Source organism: Arachis ipaensis, chromosome B07 (genome assembly GCF_000816755.2).
Source record: "Arachis ipaensis cultivar K30076 chromosome B07, Araip1.1, whole genome shotgun sequence".
Classification (NCBI taxonomy): Eukaryota; Viridiplantae; Streptophyta; class Magnoliopsida; order Fabales; family Fabaceae; genus Arachis; species Arachis ipaensis.
This window is the reverse complement of record NC_029791.2, coordinates 126260783-126281719: the sequence shown is the minus strand read 5'-3', so window position 1 is coordinate 126281719 and position 20937 is coordinate 126260783. Positions and strand designations below refer to the sequence as shown.

At 36.0% G+C, this 20937-nt stretch overlaps 1 protein-coding gene across 1 annotated transcript in view; it reads left to right on the top strand.

Moving 5' to 3' along the window:
- The window catches only part of LOC107607969, a 26440-nt gene continuing 6555 nt past the window's right edge, over window positions 1053-20937 (top strand). The window contains exon 1 of the mRNA XM_016309860.1: window positions 1053-1838. Coding sequence (XP_016165346.1) covers window positions 1053-1838 — 786 coding nt within the window. The remainder of the gene's footprint in view (window positions 1839-20937) is intronic.

The window sequence follows — 20937 nt, the reverse complement described above, 5'->3', positions numbered from 1 at the left end:
GTTATCTAGGATTTTTTGGAGTTATCTAAGATTTTAAAGGATTTTTTAGGATTTTCAAGGGTTTTCTGGGGTTATCTATGATTTTCTAGGGTTATCTAAGATTTTTAGGATTTTTAGGGTTTTCTAGGGATATCTAGGGTTATCTAGGGTTATCTAGGGTTTTCTAGGGTTTTCTAGGGTTATCTAGGTTTTTCAAGGGTTTTCTAGGTTTTCTAGGGTTTTTTAGGGTTATCTAGGGTTTTCTAGGATTTTCTAGGGCTTTCTAGCGTTATCTAGTATTTTTTAGGGGTTTCTCGGGTTATCTAGGATTTTCTAGGGTTTTCTAAGATTTTCTAGGTTTTCTAGGATTTTCTAGCGGTATCTAGCGTTCTTTAGGGTTTTCTAGGGTTTTTAGGAATTTCTAGGGCATTCTAGGGTTATCTAGGATTTTCTAGGGTTAACTAGGGTTATCTAGGGTTTTCAAGGATTTTCAAGGGTTTTCTAGGTTTTCTAGGGTTTTCTAGTGTTATCTAGGTTTTCTTTAATTTTCTAGGGCTTTCTAGGGTTTTCTAGGTTTTCTAGGATTTTCAAGGGTTTTCTAGGTTTTCTAGGATTTTCTAGGGTTATCTAGGGTTTTCTAGGGTTTTTAGGGTTTTCTAGGATTTTCTAGGGATATCTAGGATTTTCTACGGTTATGTAGGATTTTCTAGGGTTATCTAGGTTTTTCTAGGGTTGTCTAAGGTTTTATAGGATTTTCTAGGGTTATTTAGGGTTATCTAGGTTTATCTAGGGTTTTCTAGGGTTTTTTAGGTTTTATAGGGTTATCTTGGGTTCTTTAGGGTTTTCTAGGGTTTTCTAGGGTACATAGGACTTTATAGGGTTTTCTAGGGTTATCTAGGGTTTGCTAGGGTTATCTAGGATTTTCTAGGGTTATCTAAGGTTTTATAGGATTCCCTTATATAGGACAATCTCAAAGGTTCAAGGGAGAGAACAAAGAGAAGCAATACTCCAAATTTTTGGAGATATTCAAGACACTACACATCAACATCCCTTTCATTGAAGTACTTGAACAGATGCGCCTATATGCTAAGTTCATGAAGGAATTGTTGACAAAGAAAAGATCCTTGAAAGAGGGACAAATGGTTGTGATGACCAGGGAGTGTAGTGCCATCATCCAGAGAGGGTTGCCAAGAAAGAGGAAGGACCCAGGGAGCTTTCATATCCCCTGCATCATAGGCAACATGATGATTGAGAGAGCATTTTGTGACCTTGGTGCAAGCATAAATCTGATACCTCTATCTTTGATGAGGAAGCTTCAGATTCATGAATTGAAACCCACAAAAATAGCCCTTCAAATGGCAGACAAATCCATTCAGCAAGCACTTGGAGTTGTGGAGAATGTATTGGTGAAAGTGGACAAATTTTTCCTCCCAGCTGACTTCGTCATTCTAGACATAGAGGAAGATGACAACACTTCCATCATCCTAGGGAGACCTTTCTTAGCTACTGCCAGGGCATTGATAGATGTTGAAAAAGGAGAATTGATGCTAAAGGTGCATGAAGAGCATATAGTATTCCATGTCTTCAAGAATTTGCAACTTTCCACCCAAGAGGAAGAGTGTATGAAGATTGATTCCATAGACCCAAACTTAAAAGAGGCACCTGATGAAACACTTCCAATGCACCTAAGCTCATGCTGGAAAAGAAAGGAAGAGGTAGAAGTGGTGCAACAAGCTCAAAGAATAGAGGAGAAGCTACAACCAAAACCTGCATTTGAGATTCTCAGCAAGGACATTCCAAAAATTGAGGCTTCGAAACCTGAACTACCTCCTAAAAAAGAAAAGAGTCCCAAGAAGAAAGTGCCAAGAGGATGGAGAAACAAAAAAATCCCCACTGAAGGCTTCTCACCAGGGGATAAAGTGATGCTAACTTACCAACCAATGGAAACATCTCCACACTTTTCTGGATATTACACAGTGAACAAAATCCTCTCACTTGAACATGTGGAAATCATCAAGAGAGACACTGGAAGGAAGCTCACCGTGAGAGGGGAAGGATTGAGGCACTATGATCATCATCCTCCCTAAAGAGGGACAACCGTCAAGCTAATGACGATAAAGAAGCGCTTGTTGGGAGGCAACCCAACCTGAGGTAGTTTTCTTTTCATAGCTAGTTTAATAAAAAGGTTAATTAGCTTTATCCATATTGCAAGAAGCTAAGTTTGGTGTTGCACACCAAAAAAATATAAGGGAGAATGAAGGATTCTAAGTTTGGTGTTCCACCAAAATCTCATCATAAAACATATTCTCACCTTCTGCATAATGCTAGCTTCAAGCATTTAGATAAACTATTTAACTATTTTACTGTTTCCTAGTTTTTAGTTCTATTACCTTTGGCAAAGAAAAAGAAGTTCCATATATGGTTGATTTGATGCATGAGAACCATCGTCAAGGTACTAAGTTTGGTGTTCCCACACCAAAGTAAGTTCAAAAGCCCACAAATAATTCATGCATGCTAACCAGTCTTCAAGTTCTTGGGGACAAGCAACTTTCAAAGTTCATTGTAGTCAGTCACTTCAATCTTGGGAAGGATTAAGCATCATCAATCAAAGAGGCAAAGAAGGATGTAAAGACCAACAATGATGATGATAAGGAGTAAAGCAAGTGAACTCCAAAAGGTTGTATTGTTAAGTGATTGTCTTTTACTTAAAACTGTTATGATTGAAAGTGATATTGTACCCCTGTTTATCTGCTTAGTATGACTTCTTTGTAGTTCAATAACTAAGATGTTTGATATATCATAACACCATACTCTTGAAATTGCTTGCACTCAATATCTATAAGAATGCAAACAGAGAACATTTCTTTGAAAAAGAATGATTGAGGAGTCAAAAATTTGTTTTGAGGCAAGCAAAAGATTAAGAGAAGTGGTGGTTCTAGTTGTATGATTGTGTATTGAGGTTGCATGTTTGTGAAAACCTGCATGGGAACTCATAGGCAGGAAATAGAGTTCAAAGAAGTATTGTGGAGATTCTCAAATATTTTTTGATCCAAGAAGCAACAAAAAAAAAAAAGAACATGGCAAAAGGCTCTGAGCATCAATTACTAGGAAGAAAAAGAAAGAAATAAGAACTCAAAGAGTTATTATCCTAGTTAAATGCTTGTGGTAGAATTGTGTCAAAGAGAGAGGCTTGAGCAAGTAAATCCTAAGGGGGTGCTTCAACACCTAATACCTTAAGACCAACTGGTTTGGGAGTATTGATTGAAAGCTTATCTAAAGAGCCGCTTTGAGACATGACACTTAGAGTCAAGGCCAAGACACAAAAACTATAAGACTGCTTCAAGGTGATTACCTATAGAGAGATTTCCATGATATCATTTGAATGAAAATCCTAAGATCTAAGACTTCCAAAATGTAGGGACTAATAAGCACTGGAACCCTTGCATGAGCATATAATTCAGAGTTCACCCCACTATCACTTAATCACTTCACTCACCAAGGCATTACAAGTTATCCCTCAACTTGTTCCAATTAAAAGAAACCTTTGTGCATAGTTCTTTTCTTGCTTGAGGACAAGCAAGGTTTAAGTTTGGTGTTGTGATGCATTTGCATCTTTGCTATATTAGCTAGTTAGTTTAAGTAGTTTTAGCTTAATTTCATTCACTTTCTTTGAAATAAACAAGCATTTGTGTGAGTTTTCTCTCCATGCATTCATGAACCAAGAACTAGGTGGAATTTGGCCATATTTGTGCAAAGAATTCAAGGAGTTGACAAATGAATTAGCATGAATGAATCTCTTGAAAATTGTTGCATAGAATGGCAAAACTTTGAAGCAAATTCTTTGGTTAATGATAGGTAATGAAGCAAGAAGGTCATGGAGCAAGAATTGGAGCAAGAAGCCTTGAGAATACATCAAGCTTGGCAAAGAGGAAGAGGACTTGCACGTTGCCAACTTGGAGGAAGGGGTGAGTGTTTGATGGCAATGCAAGGCAGCCCTGGAGAAGCAAGTTGGGCGTTGCCAACTTGGAGAAAGAGGTGAGTGTTTGATGGCAACGCAGGCAAGCAAGGAATTGGGCCAAGGAGGAGGTCAAGGGCGTTGCTAACGTGGGAATGAAGAAGCGTTATTCAAGGCAACGCTGAGCTAGAAGGCTTGGCCCAAGAGGAGAGGAAGCTGGCGTTGCCAACGCCAGGAACAAGGGACGTGTTTCTTGGCAACGCACACAAGCAAGCTTGGCCCAAGAGGAGGAGAAGCTGGCGTTGCCAATGCCAGGAAACATAGGCGTGTTCAATGACAACGCCAAGCAACAAACATGGAGCCTTGAGGAAGGCTCGAGCACGTTGCCAACTTGGGATTCATTGGCGTGTGTAGTGGCAACGCTAGGAAGCAAGCATGGAGCAAGGGGGCAGGGGCTGGCACGTTGCCAACGTGCTGAGAAGAAGGAGTGTTCATCAACAACGCAGCAACCCTGGCAGCTTGACCTTGCTCTCTTCCATGGAGTATATCTTGAGTTGTAGACCTTCAAATGATGCACTCTCAATGGCATTGGAAAGTAGACATCCAGAGCTTTCCAACCATATATCATAGTATGGGGTTGACATTCGTTTAAAGCTTCAAAAGCGGGCTTCATTTAGAGCTTCAGAATTTGAAGGCGTTGGCAACTTGGAAATACAAAGGCGTTTTTGCCAAAAACGCCTGCGATTTTAGCAGCCTGACCATGTCCCCTTCAATGGAGCATAACTTGAGCTACAGAGATCCAAATTGAGTGATTTCAGTTGCATTGGAAAGCTGACATTCAGAGCTTTCCAACCATATATAATAGTTTATAGTGAAGCATGAAATGAAAGCTTGAATCAGAGTCATCTTTAGGCCCCAAAAACAAGAAAATGAGGTTGGAATTGAAGGAAGCTAGAAAGCACCCTGGAGAGAAGCACGAGCACGTTTGCAACGTGCTAACAAGGGGGCGTGTTTGAGGACAACGCCAGCCCATTGTTGCTGCCTTGGGAGGCTTGGCACGTTGCCAACTTGGGAAGAAGGGGGCGTTTTTAGCAACAACTTGGCAGCTTGACCTTACCTTCTTTGAGGAAGCATAACTTGAGCTAGAAAAATCCAATTGAGATGATTTTAAGTGCATTAGAAAGAAGACACTCTGAGCTTTCCAATGATATATGATAGTCCATATTAAAGCAGAGGATTGACAATCAAATTCTGGGCAACATTAGGCATGAGAGAAGAGTCAAGAAGAAGAAGAGCAAGTTGTTGGCAACAACTTGGGCCAACAACGCCCAAGTCTCAAAGCTCACTCCCAGGAAAACCACATGCACGTTGCCAACGTGCATTAAGCCTGGAGTTATTGCCAACAACGCCCCTCAATGGGCCAGAATTGATGACAACTTGCTCTGCTTCCTCTGTTCCTCACAAAGGCCAGCAACTTCTTCCATTGAGCCAGGAATTCAACAATGAGAAAGCCCAAATTGAAGATCTCTGAAGGAGTTTTAGGAGTAGTATAAATAGAGAAAAGTTTGATACTTAGAGGACTTTTTTTTTTACTTTTACTTTACTTTTTGCCTTGGATTTGTTTTTTTGGACTTGTTTTGAGACTTTTGACACTGAGAGTTTTTGGTTTTTCTCTGCCTCTCAACCATATTCTATTTTGTTTTTTTCTTGTAATTTTGAATTTTAGTTTTAAGAATTTTCTTCATCTTCTTCATTCTTCTTTACTCAATTCTCATGTTTACTTTTGCAATTATTGTTGAAATTAGAGCTATGATTCACTAAACCCCACTTTCATTAGGGGGAGGAGCTCTGTTTATTGGATTGAATTGATGAACTCCTCTTTTCCTTCTCAATTCAAGTGGTTAATCTAAAGAGGAAACTCTTGCTCTTCAAAGATTCAATCACCATCGAGAGAGGGGTTAATTTATATGAATTGTGTGGTGAATTTGAGGAATAAGCCACATAATTCAGTTTAGAGTTCATCCTTTCATGATTTCCTTAATCAATACACCTTGGTTGGTATGTGAGATGTAACCTTCCTTGGTTGAGATTATGGGAGTTGTGTGGCTTGGATTAGAAATTGAGCTTCATCTCTTCTCATGAACAATTAGATCACGAGAGTGGCAATTGGTTATGTTGAGAGAAATTGGATCACCAAGAGATTGGGATCCAATTATCCAAAAATTTGCCATGGATCTATACCCATGATTGAGAAGGAATTGATCAACATCAATTCATGAAAATTTGCATCTCCGATCCCTAATGATCCTCTCCATCATTAATTCTCATCTCTTTTGTTCTTTAGTTGTTTGAATACCCATTACCCAAATCCCTTCTACATTCTTGCAATTTACTATTCTTGTCATTTACATTTTGTTTCTCTAATTCTTGCTATTTACTCTTTTGTTCTTTAAGGTTCTGCAATCTTTACTTCCTTGCAAGCTATCTTAAATGTCATTTAAGTTTCTTACATTTTAAGTTTCAGTTATTTACTTTCATTGTTCTTCTTTATTCTAGTTCTTTAAATTCCTTGCCATTTAAATTCTTGCCATTATATTCAAAAATCATAAATCTCATGAAATCAAAACCATGTTTGCTTGACTAAATCTACCATTTAACTGAAGTTGCTTAATCTACCAATCTAGGATTATTTAGAGTTTTTTAGGTTTATCTAGGGTTTTCTAGGGTTATCTAGTGTTTTCTAGAGTTTTCTAGGGTTTTCAAGGGTTTTCTAGGTTTTTTAGAATTTTCTAAGGTTATCTAGGGTTTTCTAGGGCTTTCTAGGGTTTTCTAGGGTTATCTAGGGTTTTCTAAGGGTTATTTAGAGTTTTCTAGGGTTATCTAGGTTTTTCTAGGGTTATCTAAGGTTTTATAGAGTTTTTAAGGGTTTTCTAGGTTTCTCTAGGGTTTACTAGGGTTTTCTAGGATTTTCTAGGGTTATCTAGGGTTTTCTAGGGTTATCTAGTGTTATCTAGGGTTATCTAGGGTTTTCTAGGATTATCTAGGGTTATCTAGGGTTTTCTAGGGTTATCTAGGTTTTTCTAGGGTTATCTAAGGTTTTATAGGAGTTTTAGATTTTTCTAGGATTTTCTAAGGTTATCTAGGATTTTCTAGGATTCTCTAGGATTATCTAGGATAATCTAGGGTTATCTAGGATTTTCTAGGGTTATCTAGGGTTATCTAGAGTTTTCTAGGGTTATCTAGGGTTATCTAGGGTTTTCTAGGTTTTCTAGGGTTATCTAGGGTTATCTAGGGTTCTTTTGGGTTTTCTAGGGTTTTTAGGAAATTCTAAGGCTTTCTAGGATTATTTAGGGTTTTCTAGATTTATCTAGGGTTTTCTAGGGTTATCTAGTTTTATCTAGGGTTTTCTAGGGTTTTCAAAGGTTTTCTAGGTTTTTTAGAATTTTCTAGGGTTATCTAGGTTTTTCTAGCGCTTTCTAAGATTTTCTAGGGTTTTCTAGGGTTTTCAAGGGTTTTCTAGGTTTTCTAGGATTTTCTAGGGTTATCTAGGGTTTTCTAGGTTTTTTAAGAATTTCTAGGGTTTTCTAGGATTTTATAGGGTTATCTAGGGTTATCTAGGGTTTTCTAGGGTTATTTAAGATTTTCTAGGGTTATCTAGGATTTTCTATGATTTTCAAGAGTTTTCTAGGGTTTTTAGGGTTTTCTACGGTTATCTAGGGTTTTCTAGGACTTTCTAGGATTTTCTAGGGTTTTATAGGATTTTCAAGGGTTTTCTAGGTTTTCTAGTATTTTCTAGGGTATTTAGGATTTTCTAGGGTTATTAGGGTTTTCTAGGTTTCTAGGATTTTTTAGGGTTATCTAGGGGTTTTTGGGGTTATCTAAGGTTTTAAAGGGTTTTTTAGGGTTTTCTAGGGTTATCTAAGGTTGTCTAGGGTTTTTAGGATTTTTTTAGGGTTTTCTATGGATTTCTAGGGTTATCTTGTGTTATCTAGGGTTATCTATGGTTATCTAGGGTTTTCTAAGGTTTTCAAGGGTTTTCTAGGTTTTCTAGGGTTATCTAGGGTTTTTTAGGATTTTCTAGGGTTTTCTAGGGTTATCTAGTATTTTTTAGGGGTTTCTCGGGTTATCTAGGATTTTCTAGGGTTTTCTAGGATTTTCTAGGTTTTCTAGGATTTTCTAGTAGTATCTAGGGTTCTTTAGGGTTTTCTAGGGTTTTTAAGGGTTAACTAGGGTGATCTAGAGTTTTCTAGGATTTTCAAGGGTTTTTTAGGGTTTTCTAGGGTTATATAGGTTTTCTTTAGTTTTCTAGGGCTTTCTAGGGTTTTCTAGGTTTTCTAGGATTTTCAAGGGTTTTCTAGGTTTTCTAGGGTTTTCTAGGGTTATCTAGGGTTTTCTAGGGTTTTTAAGGGTTTCTAGGGTTTTCTAAGAATATCTAGGATTTTTTACGGTTATGTAGGATTTTCTAGGGTTATCTAGGGTTGTCTAAGGTTTTATAGGGTTTTCTAGGGTTTTTTAGGTTTTCTAGGGTTATCTTGGGTTCTTTAAGGTTTCTAGGGTTTTCTAGGGTACATATGACTTTATAGGGTTTTCTAGGGTTATCTAGGATTTTCTAGGGTTATCTAAGGTTTTATAGGATTTTTAGGGTTTTCTAGGGTTATCTAGGGTTTTCTAGGATTTTCTAGGGTTATCTAGGATTTTCTAGGGTTATCTAGTCTTATCTAGGGTTATCTATGGTTTTCTAGGGTTATCTAGGGTTCTTTATGGTTTTCTAGGGTTATCTAGGGTTCTTTAGGGTTTTCTAGGATTTCTAGAGTTTTTAGGAATTCCTAGGGCTTTCTAGGGTTATTTTGGATTTTCTAGGGTTATCTAGGGTTTTCTAGGGTTATCTAGGATTTTCTAGGATTTTCTTGGGCTTTCTTGGGTTTTCTAGGGTTTTCTAGGGATTTCAAGAGTTTTCTAGGTTTTCTAGGATTTTCTATGGTTATCTAGGATTTTCTCGGATTTTCTAGGGTTATCTAGGTTTTTCTAGGGTTATCTATGGTTTTTTAGGGTTAGCTAAGGTTTTAAAGGGTTTTTTAGGGTTTTCAAGTGTTTTATAGGGTTATCTAGGGTTTTCTAGGGTTATCTAGGGTTTTGTAGGATTTTTTAGGGTTTTCTAGGGATTTCTACTATTATCTAGGGTTATATAGGGTTATATAGGGTTTTCTAGGGTTATCTAGGATTTTCTAGGGTTATCTATGATTTTGTAGGGTTATCTAGGATTATCTAGGGTTATCTAGGATTTTCTAGGGTTTTTTAGGATTTTGAGGCCTTTCTAGGGTTATTTAGGATTTTCTAGAGTTATCTAGGGTTTTCTAGGGTTATCTAGGGTTTTCTAGGGTTATCTAGGGTTTTCTAAGTTTTTTAGGGTTTTCTAGGATTATATAGGATTTTCTAGGATTTTCTAGGGCTTTTTAGGGATATCTAGGGTTATCTTGGGTTTTCTATGGTTATCTAGGATTTTCTAGGGTTATCTAGGGTTATCTAGGGTTATCTAGGATTCTTTAGGATTTTCTAGGGTTTTTAAGAATTTCTAAGGCTTTCTAGGATTATTTAGGGTTTTCTAGGATTATCTAGGGTTTTCTAGGGTTATCTAGTGTTATCTAGGGTTTTTTAGGGTTTTTAAGGGTTTTCTAGGTTTTTTAGAATTTTCTAGGGTTATCTAGGGCTTTCTAGGGTTTTCTAGGGTTTTCTAGGGTTTTCAAGGGTTTTCTAGGTTTTCTAGAGTTTTTCAGGGTTATCTAGGGTTTTCTAGGGTTTTCTAAGGGTTATTTAGGATTTTCTAGGGTTATCTAGGTTTATTTAGGGTTATCTAAGGTTTTATAGATTTTTAAGGGTTTTCTAGGTTTCTCTAGGGTTAACTCGGATTTTCTAGGATTTTCTAGGGTTATCTAGGGTTTTCGAGGGTTATCTAGTGTTATCTAGGGTTATCTAGGGTTTTCTAGGATTATCTAGGGTTATCTAGGTTTTTCTAGGGTTATCTAGGTTTTTCTAGGGTTATCTAAGGTTTTATAGGAGTTTTAGGTTTTTCTAGGGTTTTCTAGGGTTATCTAGGTTTATCTAGGGTTTTTTAGATTTTCTAGGGTTTTCTAGGGTTATTTAGGGTTCTTTAGTGTTTTCAATGGTCTTTTAGGGTTTTTAGGAATTTCTAGGGCTTTTTAGGGTTATATAGGATTTTCTAGGGTTATCTAGGATTTTCTAGGGTTATCTAGGGTTTTCTAGGTTTAATAGGGTTTTCTAGGATTATCTAGGGTTTTCTAGGATTTTCTAGGGCTTTCTAGGGTTATCTAGGTTTATCTTGGGTTTTCTAGGGTTATCTAGGGTTTTCTAGGGTTATCTAGGGTTATTTAGGGTTTTCTAGGATTTTCTAGGGTTATCTAGGGTTATCTAGGGTTATCTAGGGTTCTTTAGGGTTTTCTAGGGTTTTCTAGGGTTTTTAGGAATTTCTATGGCTTTCTCGGATTATTTAGTGTTTTCTAGGGTTATCTAGAGTTTTCTAGGGTTATCTAGTGTTATCTAGGGTTTTCTAGGGTTTTCAAGGGTTTTCTAGGTTTTTTAAAATTTTCTAGGGTTATCTAGGGTTTATAGGGCTTTCTAGGATTTTCTTGGGTTTTCTAGGGTTTTCAAGGGTTTTCTAGGTTTTCTAGGGTTTTCTAAGGTTATCTAGGGTTATCTAGGGTTATCTAGGGTTATTATGGTTTTCTAGGGTTATCTAGGATTTTCTAGGATTATCTAGATTTTTCTAAGATTATGTTGGGTTTTTTAGGGTTATCTAAGGTTTTAATGGATTTTTTAGGGTTTTCATGGGTTTTCTAGAGTTACCTAGGATTTTCTAGGGTTATCAATTATTTTTTAGGGTTTTTTAGAAATTTTTAGGATTTTCTAGGGCTTTCTAGGGTTATCTAGGGTTTTCTAAGGTTATATAGGATATCTAGGATTTTCTAGTGTTATCTAGTATTTTCTAGGGTTATCTAGGATTTTCTAGGATTTTCTAGGGTTATCTAGGGTTTTCTAGGGTTTTTTGGGTTTTCTAGGGCTTTCTAGGGTTATTTAGGATTTTCTAGGGTTATCTAAGGTTTTTTAGGGTTCTCTACAGTTTTCTAGGGTTATCTAGGCTTTTCTAGGATTTTCAAGGGTTTTCTAGGTTTTTTAGGGTTTTCTAGGGTTATCTAGGGTTTGCTAGGATTTTCTAGGCTTTCTAGGGTTATCTAGGGTTTTCTAAAGATTTTTAGGGTTATCTACGATTCTCTAGGGTTTTCTAGGGTTATCTAGGATTTTCTAGGTTTTCTAGGGTTTTCTAGCGGTATCTAGGGTTCTTTAGGGTTTTCTAGGGTTTTTAAGAATTTCTAGGACTTTCTAGGGTTATCTAGGATTTTATAGGGTTATCTAGGATTTTCTAGGGTTATCTAAGTTTTTAAAGAGTTTTTTAGGGTTTTCTAGGGTTTTCTAGGGTTATCTAGGGTTTTTTTGGTTTTCTAGTGCTTTCTAGGATTTTCTTGATTTTCTAGGGTTTTCAAGGATTTTCCAGGATTTCTAGGATTTTTTAGGGTTATCTAGGGTTTTGTAGGGTTTTCTATGGTTTTTAGAATTTTCTAGGGTTATCTAGGTTTTTCTAGGGTTATCTAAGGTTTTATGGAGTTTTTAGAGGTTTTCTAGGTTTCTCTAGGGTTAATTAGGGTTTTCTAGGATTTTCTACGGTTATCTAGGATTTTCTAGGGTTATCTAGTGTTATCTATGGTTATTTAGGATTTTTTAGGGTTATCTAGGTTTTTCTATGGTTATCTAAGGTTTTATAGGATTTTTAGGGTTTTCTAGGGTTTTCTAGGGTTATCTAGGGTTTTCTAGGATTCTCTTAGGTTATCTAGGGTTATCTAGGGTTATCTAGGGTTTCTAGGGTTTTCTATGGTTATTTAGGGTTCTTTAGTATTTTCAACAGTTTTCTAGGGTTTTTAGGAATTTCTAGAGCTTTCTAGGGTTGTTTAGGATTTTCTAGGGTTATCTAGGGTTTTCTAGGGTTATCTAGGTTTTCTAGGATTTTCTAGGGTTATCTAGGGTTCTTTACGGTTTTCTATATTTTCTAGGGTTATCTAGGGTTTTCTAGGGTTTTCTAGGTTTTCTAGGTTTTCTAGGATTTTCTAGTGTATCTAGGGTTTTCTATATTTTCTAGGGCTTTCTAGGATTTTCTAGGGTTTTCTAGGTTTTCTAGGATTTTCTAGTGATATCTATGGTTTTACGGTTTTATAGATTTTCTAGGGTTATCTAGGGTTTTTTATGGTTATCTAGGATTTTCTTGGTTTATCTAGGGTTTTCTAGAGTTTTCAAGGGTTTTCTAGGATTATCTAAGATTTTATAGGGTTAATTAGGGTTTTCTAGTGTTATCTAGGGTTATCTAGGGTTATCTAGGGTTTTCTAGGGTTATCTAGATTTTCTAGGGTTTTCTAGGGGTTTCTTGGGTTCTTTAGGATTTTCTAGGGTTTTTAGGAATTTTTAGGGCTTTCTAGGGTTATCTAGGATTTTCTAGGGTTATCTAGGGTTATCTATGGTTATCTAGGATTTTCTATAGTTATCTAGGGTTTTCTAGGGTTTCTAATGGTTTTCAAGGGTTTTCTAGGTTTTTTTCAAGGGTTTTCTAGGGTTTTTCCTATGGTTTTCAAGGGCTTTCTAGGGTTTTTAAAGGTTTTCTAGGGTTTTCAAGGGTTTTTTAGGTTTTCTAGGGTTTTCTAGGGTTATCTAGGATTTTCTAGGGTTATGTTGGGTTTTCTAGGGTTATCTTGGGTTATCTAGGGTTTTCTAGGATTTTCTAAGGTTATCAGGGTTTTCTAGGATTATCTAGGGTTTTCTAGGGTTATCTTGGATTTTCTAAGGTTTTTTAGGTTTTCTAAGACTTTCTAGGGTTATTTAGAATTTTCTAGGGTTATCTAGGGTTTTCTAGGATTATCTAGGATTTTCTATGGTTATCTAGGGTTTTCTAGGATTTTCAAGGGTTTTTTAAGTTTTCTAGGGTTTCCTAGGGTTTTCAAGGATTTTCTAGGGTTATCTAGGATTTTCTAGGATCTACTTGGGTTTTCTAGGGTTTTCTAGAGTTTTTAAGGGTTTCTAGGATTTTCTAGAGGTTCTAGACTTTCTAGTGTTTTCTAGGATTATCTAAGGTTTTCAAGGGTTATCTAGGATTTTCTAGGGTTATCTAGGGTTTTCTAGGGTTTTCTAGGGTTATCTAGCATTCTTTAAGGTTTTTTAGGGTTTTCTAGAGTATTTAGGAATTTCTCGAGTTTTCTAGGGTTATCTAGGATTTTCTAGGGTTATCTAGGATTATCAAGGGTTTCCAAGGGTTATCTAGGGTTTTCTAGGATGTTCTAGGGTTATCTAGGGTTATCTAGAGTTATTTAGGATTTTCTAGGGTTATCTAGGGTTTTCTAGGGTTTTCTAGGATTATCTAGGTTTTCTAGGATTTTCTAGGTTTTCTAGGATTTTCTAGGGTTCTTTAGGGTTTTCTAGGATTTTCTAGGGTTTTTAGGAATTTCTAGGGCTTTCTAGGGTTATCCAGGGTTTTCTAGGATTTTCAAGGGTTTTCTAGGTTTTCTAGGGTTTTCTATGGTATCTAGGGTTTTCTAGGGTTATCTAGGGTTCTTTAGGGTTTTCTAGGATTTTCTAGGATTTTAGGAATTTCTAGGGCTTTCTAGGGTTATCTAGCATTTTCTAGGGTTTTCAAGGGTTTTTTAGGTTTTCTAGGGTTTTCTAGGGTATCTAGGGTTTTCTAGGGCTTTCTAGGGTTTTCTAGGGCTTTCTAGGGTTTTTTAGGATTTTCAAGGGTTTTCTAGGATTTTCTGGTGATATCTAAGATTTTATAGGGTTTTTAAGAATGTTCTAGTGTTTTCTAGGATTATCTAGGATTTTCTAGGGTTATCAAGGGTTTTCTAGGGTTATCTAGGGTTATCTAGGATTTTCTAGGTTTTCTAGGGTTTTCTAGGAGTATCTTGGGTTCTTTAGGGTTTTCTAGGGTTTTTAGGAATTTTTAGGGCTTTCTAGGGTTGTCTAGGATTTTCTAGGGTTATCTAGGGTTTTCTATAGTTATCTACGATTTTCTTGGGTTATCTAGGGTTTTCTAGAGTTTTCAAGGGTTTTCAAGGGTTTTCTAGGATTATCTAGGTTTTTCTAGGGTTATCTAGGGTTTTCTAGGGTTATCTAGGGTTATCTAGGGGTTTCTTGGGTTATTTAGGATTTTCTAGGATTTTTAGGAATTTCTAGGGCTTTCTAGGGTTATCTAGGATTTTCTAGGGTTATCTAGGGTTTTCTATGGTTATCTAGGATTTTCTAGGGTTATCTAGGGTTTCTAATAGTTTTCAAGGGTTTTCTAGGTTTTCTAGGGTTTTCTAGGGTTTTTCCTATGGTTTTCAAGGGCTTTCTAGGATTTTCAAGGGTTTTTTAGGTTTTCTAGGGTTTTCTAGGGTTAACTAGGGTTTTCTAGGGTTTTCTAGGGTTATCTTGGGTGTTCTAGGATTATCTTGGGTTATCTTGGGTTATCTAGGGTTTTCTAGGGTTTTTTAGGGTTATCTAGGGTTTTCTAAGATTTTCTAGAGTTATCTTGGATTTTCTAGGGTTTTTTAGGATTTCTAGGGCTTTCTAGGGTTATTTAGAATTTTCTAGGGTTATCTAGGGTTTTCTAGGATTATCTAGGATTTTCTAGGGTTATCTAGGGTTTTCTAGGGTTTTCAAGGGTTTTTTAAGTTTTCTAGGGTTATCTAGGATTTTCTTGGGTTATCTAGGATTTTCTAGAGTTTTCAAGGGTTTTCTAGGATTATCTAGGGTTTTCTAGGGTTATATAGGGTTATCTAGGGTTATCTAGGGTTTTCTAGGGTTATCTAGGTTTTCTAGGGTTTTCTAGGGATTTCTTGGGTTCTTTAGGATTTTCTAGGGTTTTTAGGAATTTCTGGAGCTTTCTAGGGTTATCTAGGATTTTCTAGGGTTATCTAGGGTTTTCTATGGTTATCTAGGGTTATCTAGGGTTTTCTAGGGTTTCTAATGGTTTTCAAGGGTTTTCTAGATTTTCTAGGGTTTTCTAGGGTTTTTCCTATGATTTTCAAGGGCTTTCTAGGGTTTTCAAGGGATTTCTAGGGTTTCAAGGGTTTTTTAGGTTTTTTAGGATTTTCTAGGGTTATCTAGGATTTTCTAGGGTTATCTAAGGTTTTATAGGATTTTTAAGGGTTTTCTAGGGTTTTCTAGGGTTAACTAGGATTTTCTAGGGTTTTCTAGGATTATCTTGTGTTTTCTAGGGTTATCTTGGGTTATCTTGGGTTATCTAGGGTTTTCTAGGGTTACCAAGGGTTTTCTAGGGTTATCTAGGGTTTTCTAGAGTTTTTTAGGGTTATCATGGATTTTCTAGGGTTTTTTAGGTTTTCTAGGGCTTTCTAGGGTTATTTAGAATTTTCTAGGGTTATCTAGGGTTTTCTAGAGTTTTCAAAGGTTTTTTAAGTTTTCTAGGGTTTTCTAGGGTTATCTAGGGTTTTCTAGGGTTATCTAGGATTTTCTAGGATTTCCTAAGGTTTTCAAGGGTTATCTTGGATTTTCTAGGATCTACTTGGGTTTTCTAGAGTTTTTAAGGGTTTCTAGGATTTTCTAGTGGTTCTAGACTTTCTAGGGTTTTCTAGGATTATCTAAGGTTTTCAAGGGTTATCTAGGGTTCTCTAGGGTTTTCTAGGGTTATCTAGCGTTCTTTAAGGTTTTTTAGGATTTTTTAGGGTATTTAGGAATTTCTCGGGTTTTCTAGGGTTATCTAGGATTATCTAGGGTTTCCTAGGGTTATCTAGGGTTTTCTAGGGTTTTCTAGGATGTTCTAGGGTTATCTAGGGTTATCTAGGGTTTTCTAGAGTTTTCTAAGATTATCTAGGTTTTCTAGGATTTTCTAGGTTTTCTAGGGTTTTCTAGAGTTATCTAGGGTTCTTTAGGGTTTTCTAAGATTTTCTAGGGTTTTTAGGAATTTCTAAGGCTTTCTTGGGTTATCTAGGATTTTATAGTGTTATCTAGGGTTTTCTACGATTATCTAGGATTTTCTAGGATTATCTAGAATTTTCTAGGGTTTTCAAGGGTTTTCTAGGTTTTCTAGGGTTTTCTAGGGTTATCTAGGATTTTCTAGGGTTATGTAAGGTTATCTAAGGTTTTATAGGAATTTTAAGGATTTTCTAGGGTTTTCCAGGATTAACTAGGGTTTTCTAGGGTTTTCTAGGGTTATCTTGGGTTTTCTAGGGTTATCTTGGGGTATCTAGGGTTTTCTAGGGTTATCTAGGGTTTTCTAGGGTTATCTAGGATTTTCTAGGGTTTTCTAGTGTTATCTAGGGTTTTCTAGGGTTTTTAGGTTTTCTAGGGCTTTCTAGGGTTATTTAGGATTTTCTAGGCTTATCTAGGATTTTCTAGGATTATCTAGTATTTTCTAGGGTTATCTAGGATTTTCTAGGGTTTTCAAGGATTTTTTAAATTTTCTAGGGTTTTCTAGGGTTATCTAAGATTTTCTAGGGTTTCTTAGGATTTTCAAGGGTTATCTAGGATTTTCTAGGATTTACTTGGGTTTTCTAGGGTTTTCTTTGGTTTCTAGGGTTTTCTAGGGGTTCTAGACTTTCTAGGATTTTCTATGATTATCTAAGGTTTTCTAGGATTATCTAAGGTTTTCTAGGGTTATCTAGGATTTTCTAGAGTTTTCTTGGGTTATCTAGCGTTCTTTAAGGTTTTTTAGGGTTTTTTAGGGTTTTCTAGGGTATTTAGAAATTTGTAGGGTTTTCTAGGGTTATCTAGGATTTTCTAGTGTTATCTAGGGTTATCTAGGATTTCCTAGGGTTATCTAAGGTTTTATAGGATTTTTTAGGGTTTTGTATGGCTTTCTAGGGTTATCTAGGGTTTTCTAGGATTTTCTAGGGTTATCTAATGTTTTCTAGGGTTTTTACGGGTTTTTTAAGTTTTCTAGGGTTTTCTAGGGTTATCTAGGGTTTTCTAGGGTTATCTCAGATTTTTTTGGGTTATCTAGGGTTTTCTAGAGTTTTCAAGGGTTTTCAAGGGTTTTCTAGGATTATCTAGGTTTTTCTAGGGTTATCTAGGGTTTTCTAGGGTTATATAGGGTTATCTAGGGTTATCTAGGGTTTTCTAGGGTTATCTAGGTTTTCTAGGATTTTCTAGGGATTTCTTGGGTTCTTTAGGATTTTCTAGGGTTTTTAGGAATTTCTAGGGCTTTCTAGGGTTATCTAGGATTTTCTAGGTTTATCTAGGGTTTTCTAGGGTTTCTAATAGTTTTCAAGGGTTTTCTAGGTTCTCTAGGGTTTTCTAGGATTTTTCCTATGGTTTTCAAGGGCTTTCTAGGGTTTTCAAGGGTTTTCTAGGGTTTTCAAGGGTTTTTTAGGTTTTCTAGGTTTTTCTAGGGTTATCTTGGATTTTCTAGGGTTATGTAGGGTTTTCTAGGGTTATCTAAGGTTTTATAGGATTTTTAAGGGTTTTCTAGGGTTAACTAGGATTTTCTAGGATTTTCTAGGGTTATCTTGGGTGTTCTAGGATTATCTTGGGTTATCTTGGGTTATCTAGGGTTTTCTAGGATTTTCTAGGGTTATCTAGGGTTTTCTAGTATTTTCTAGAGTTATCTTGGATTTTCTAGGGTTTTTTAGGTTTTCTAGGGCTTTCTAGGGTTATTTAGAATTTTCTAGGGTTATCTATGGTTTTCTAGTGTTATCTAGGATTTTCTTGGGTTATCTAGGGTTTTCTAGAGTTTTCAAGGGTTTTCATGGGTTTTCTAGGATTATCTAGGGTTTTCTAGGATTTTCTAGGGTTATCTAGGGTTATCTAGGATTTTCTAGGGTTATCTAGGTTTTCTAGGATTTTCTAGGGGTTTCTTGGGTTCTTTAGGATTTTCTAGGGTTTTTAGGAATTTCTAGGGCTTTCTAGGATTATCTAGGATTTTCTAGGGTTATCTAGGGTTTTCTATGGTTATCTAGGATTTTCTAGGGTTATCTAGGATTTTCTAGGGTTTCTAATGGTTTTCAAGGGTTTTCTAGGTTTTCTAGGGTTTTCTAGGGTTTTTCCTATGGTTTTTAAGGGCTTTATAGGGTTTTCAAGGGTTTTCTAGGATTTTCAAGGGTTTTCTAGGTTTTCTAGGGTTTTCTAGGGTTATCTAGGATTTTCTAGGGTTATGTAGGGTTTTCTAGGGTTATCTAAGGTTTTATAGGATTTTTAAGGGTTTTCTAGGGTTTTCTAGGGTTAACTAGGGTTTTCTAGGATTATCTTGGGTTATCTTGGGTTATCTAAGATTTTCTAGGGTTTTCTAGGGTTACCAAGGATTTTCTAGGGTTATCTAGGGTTTTCTAGGGTTTTCTAGGGTTATCATAGATTTTCTAGGGTTTTTTAGGTTTTCTAGGGCTTTCTAGGGTTATTTAGAATTTTCTAGGGTTATCTAGGGTTTTCTAGGATTATCTAGGATTTTCTTGGGTTATCTAGGGTTTTCTAGAGTTTTCAAGGGTTTTTTAAGTTTTTTAGGGTTTTCTAGGGTTATCTAGGGTTTTCTTCTAGGATTATCTAGGATTTTCTTGGGTTATCTAGGGTTTTCTAGAGTTTTCAAGGGTTTTTTAAGTTTTCTAGGGTTTTCTAGGGTTATCTAGGGTTTTCTAGGGTTATTTAGGATTTTCTAGGGTTTTCTAGAGTTTTTAAGGGTTTCTAGGGTTTTCTAGTGGTTCTAGACTTTCTAGGGTTTTCTAGGATTATCTAAGGTTTTCAAGGGTTATCTAGGATTTTCTAGGGTTATCTAGGATTCTCTAGGGTTTTCTAGGGTTATCTAGCGTTCTTTAAGGTTTTTTAGCGTTTTCTAGGGTATTTAGGAATTTCTCGGGTTTTCTAGGGTTATCTAGGATTATCTAGGATTTCCTAGGGTTATCTAGGGTTTTCTAGGGTTTTCTAGGATGTTCTAGGGTTATCTAGGATTATCTAGGGTTATTTAGAGTTTTCTAGGGTTATCTAGGGTTTTCTAGAGTTTTCTAGGATTATCTAGGTTTTCTAAGATTTTCTAGGTTTTCTAGGGTTTTCTAGGGTTATGTAGGGTTCTTTAGGGTTTTCTAAGATTTTCTAGAGTTTTTAGGAATTTCTAAGGCTTTCTTGGGTTATCTAGGATTTTATAGTGTTATCTAGGGTTTTCTACGATTATCTAGGATTTTCTAGGATTATCTAGGATTTTCCAGGGTTTTCAAGGGTTTTCTAGGTTTTCTAGGGTTTTCTAGGGTTATCTAAAGTTTTCTAGCTTTTCTAGGGCTTTCTAGGATTTTCTAGGGTTTTCAAGGGTTTTCTAGGGTTTTTCCTATGGTTTTCAAGGGCTTTCTAGGATTTTCAAGGGTTTTCTAGGTTTTCTAGGATTTTCTAGGGTTATCTAGGATTTTCTAGGGTTATGTAGGGTTATCTATGATTTTATAGGATTTTCTAGGGTTTTCCAGGGTTAACTAGGGTTTTCTAGGGTTTTCTAGGGTTATCTTGGGTTTTCTAGAGTTATCTTGGGGTATCTAGGGTATCTAGGGTTTTCTAGGGTTATCCAGGGTTATCTAGGGTTTTCTAGGGTTATCTAGGATTTTCTAGGGTTTTCTAGTGTTATCTAGGGTTTTCTAGGATTTTTTAGGTTTTCTAGGGCTTTCTAGGGTTATTTAGGATTTTCTAGGCTTATCTAGGGTTTTCTAGGATTATCTAGTATTTTCTAGGATTATCTAGGATTTTCTAGGGTTTTCAAGGGTTTTTTAAATTTTTTAGGGTTTTCTAGGGTTATCTAGGATTTTCTAGGGTTTCCTAGGATTTTCAAGGGTTATCTAGGATTTTCTAGGATTTACTTGGGTTTTCTAGGATTTTCTAGGGTTTTCTAGGGGTTCTAGACTTTCTAGGGCTTTCTAGGGTTCTAGACAAGAGTTCATCAACACAAAAAGTAACCAAAATGAGAAATTAACAAGAAGAACTAAGAAAATCAAGACAATAGAATAAGAAATTGTAAAAGATAAAAACAAGAAATTAAACCTAGAACTAAGAGAAATTAATCTAATTCTAACCTAATTCTAGAGAGAAGAGTGAGCTTCTCTCTCTAGAAAACTACCTACAACATGATTCTTAAGCTAATCTAATTGCTCCTCCCTTGACCCATCTTGAGTTTTGCATCAAATAGCCTCAGAAATGGGTTGGATTTCGGTCTGGGAAGCTCAGAAATCACCACCAGCGTTTTCACTTTAATGAAGTCATGTGATCAGCATCACGCGTGTGCGTGGACGACACGTGCGCGTCACTGGCAAATTTCCTCCTCACGCGTACGCGTGGGTGACGCGTGCGCGTGGCTTGAATGTCCTCTTCACGCGTACGCGTGGGTGACGCTTGCGCGTGGCCTTCAATTCTCCAAATACTCATTTCTTCATGAATAATTATTTTAATAAAATAATTAAAAATAATATAAAATTTTAATTAAATTAAAACCAAAAATTAAAGTGATAATTTTTTTTAATTTCGAATTACTATTTATAATATATAATTTCATAAATATCGAAATATTATTTTGTGAAATCTAAAATAAAATTGAACTCAAAACTAATATTGGAAATGCTTTGAGTAGAGTGCATGTTATGAACCAAATAAAGACAATTACAAATGAACCTAGGTGAGAAGGAGGGGGCACGTTTTTTTTTTTTTTATCTGAACAGAGAATTTTATTTATTAGAAATAGAATTACAAAAAAGCCCAACTATTATTGGACTAGTACAAATTGAATTCGAATTTTCCCAAACAAACTCAAAAGATCATAGAGTAAGAAAGACTTAATTTAAAAAAGGAATTACTACCACTTCAACATGGAATTGCAGCAAATTCTTAAAAAAACTTTAATGCAGATGCAGCCATAGAATCCGATGATGGAGAGTCATTGCCCTCCCTAGAAGTTTAGAAACAAATTAATATAAACTAATATATTTTGTTTCTATTAT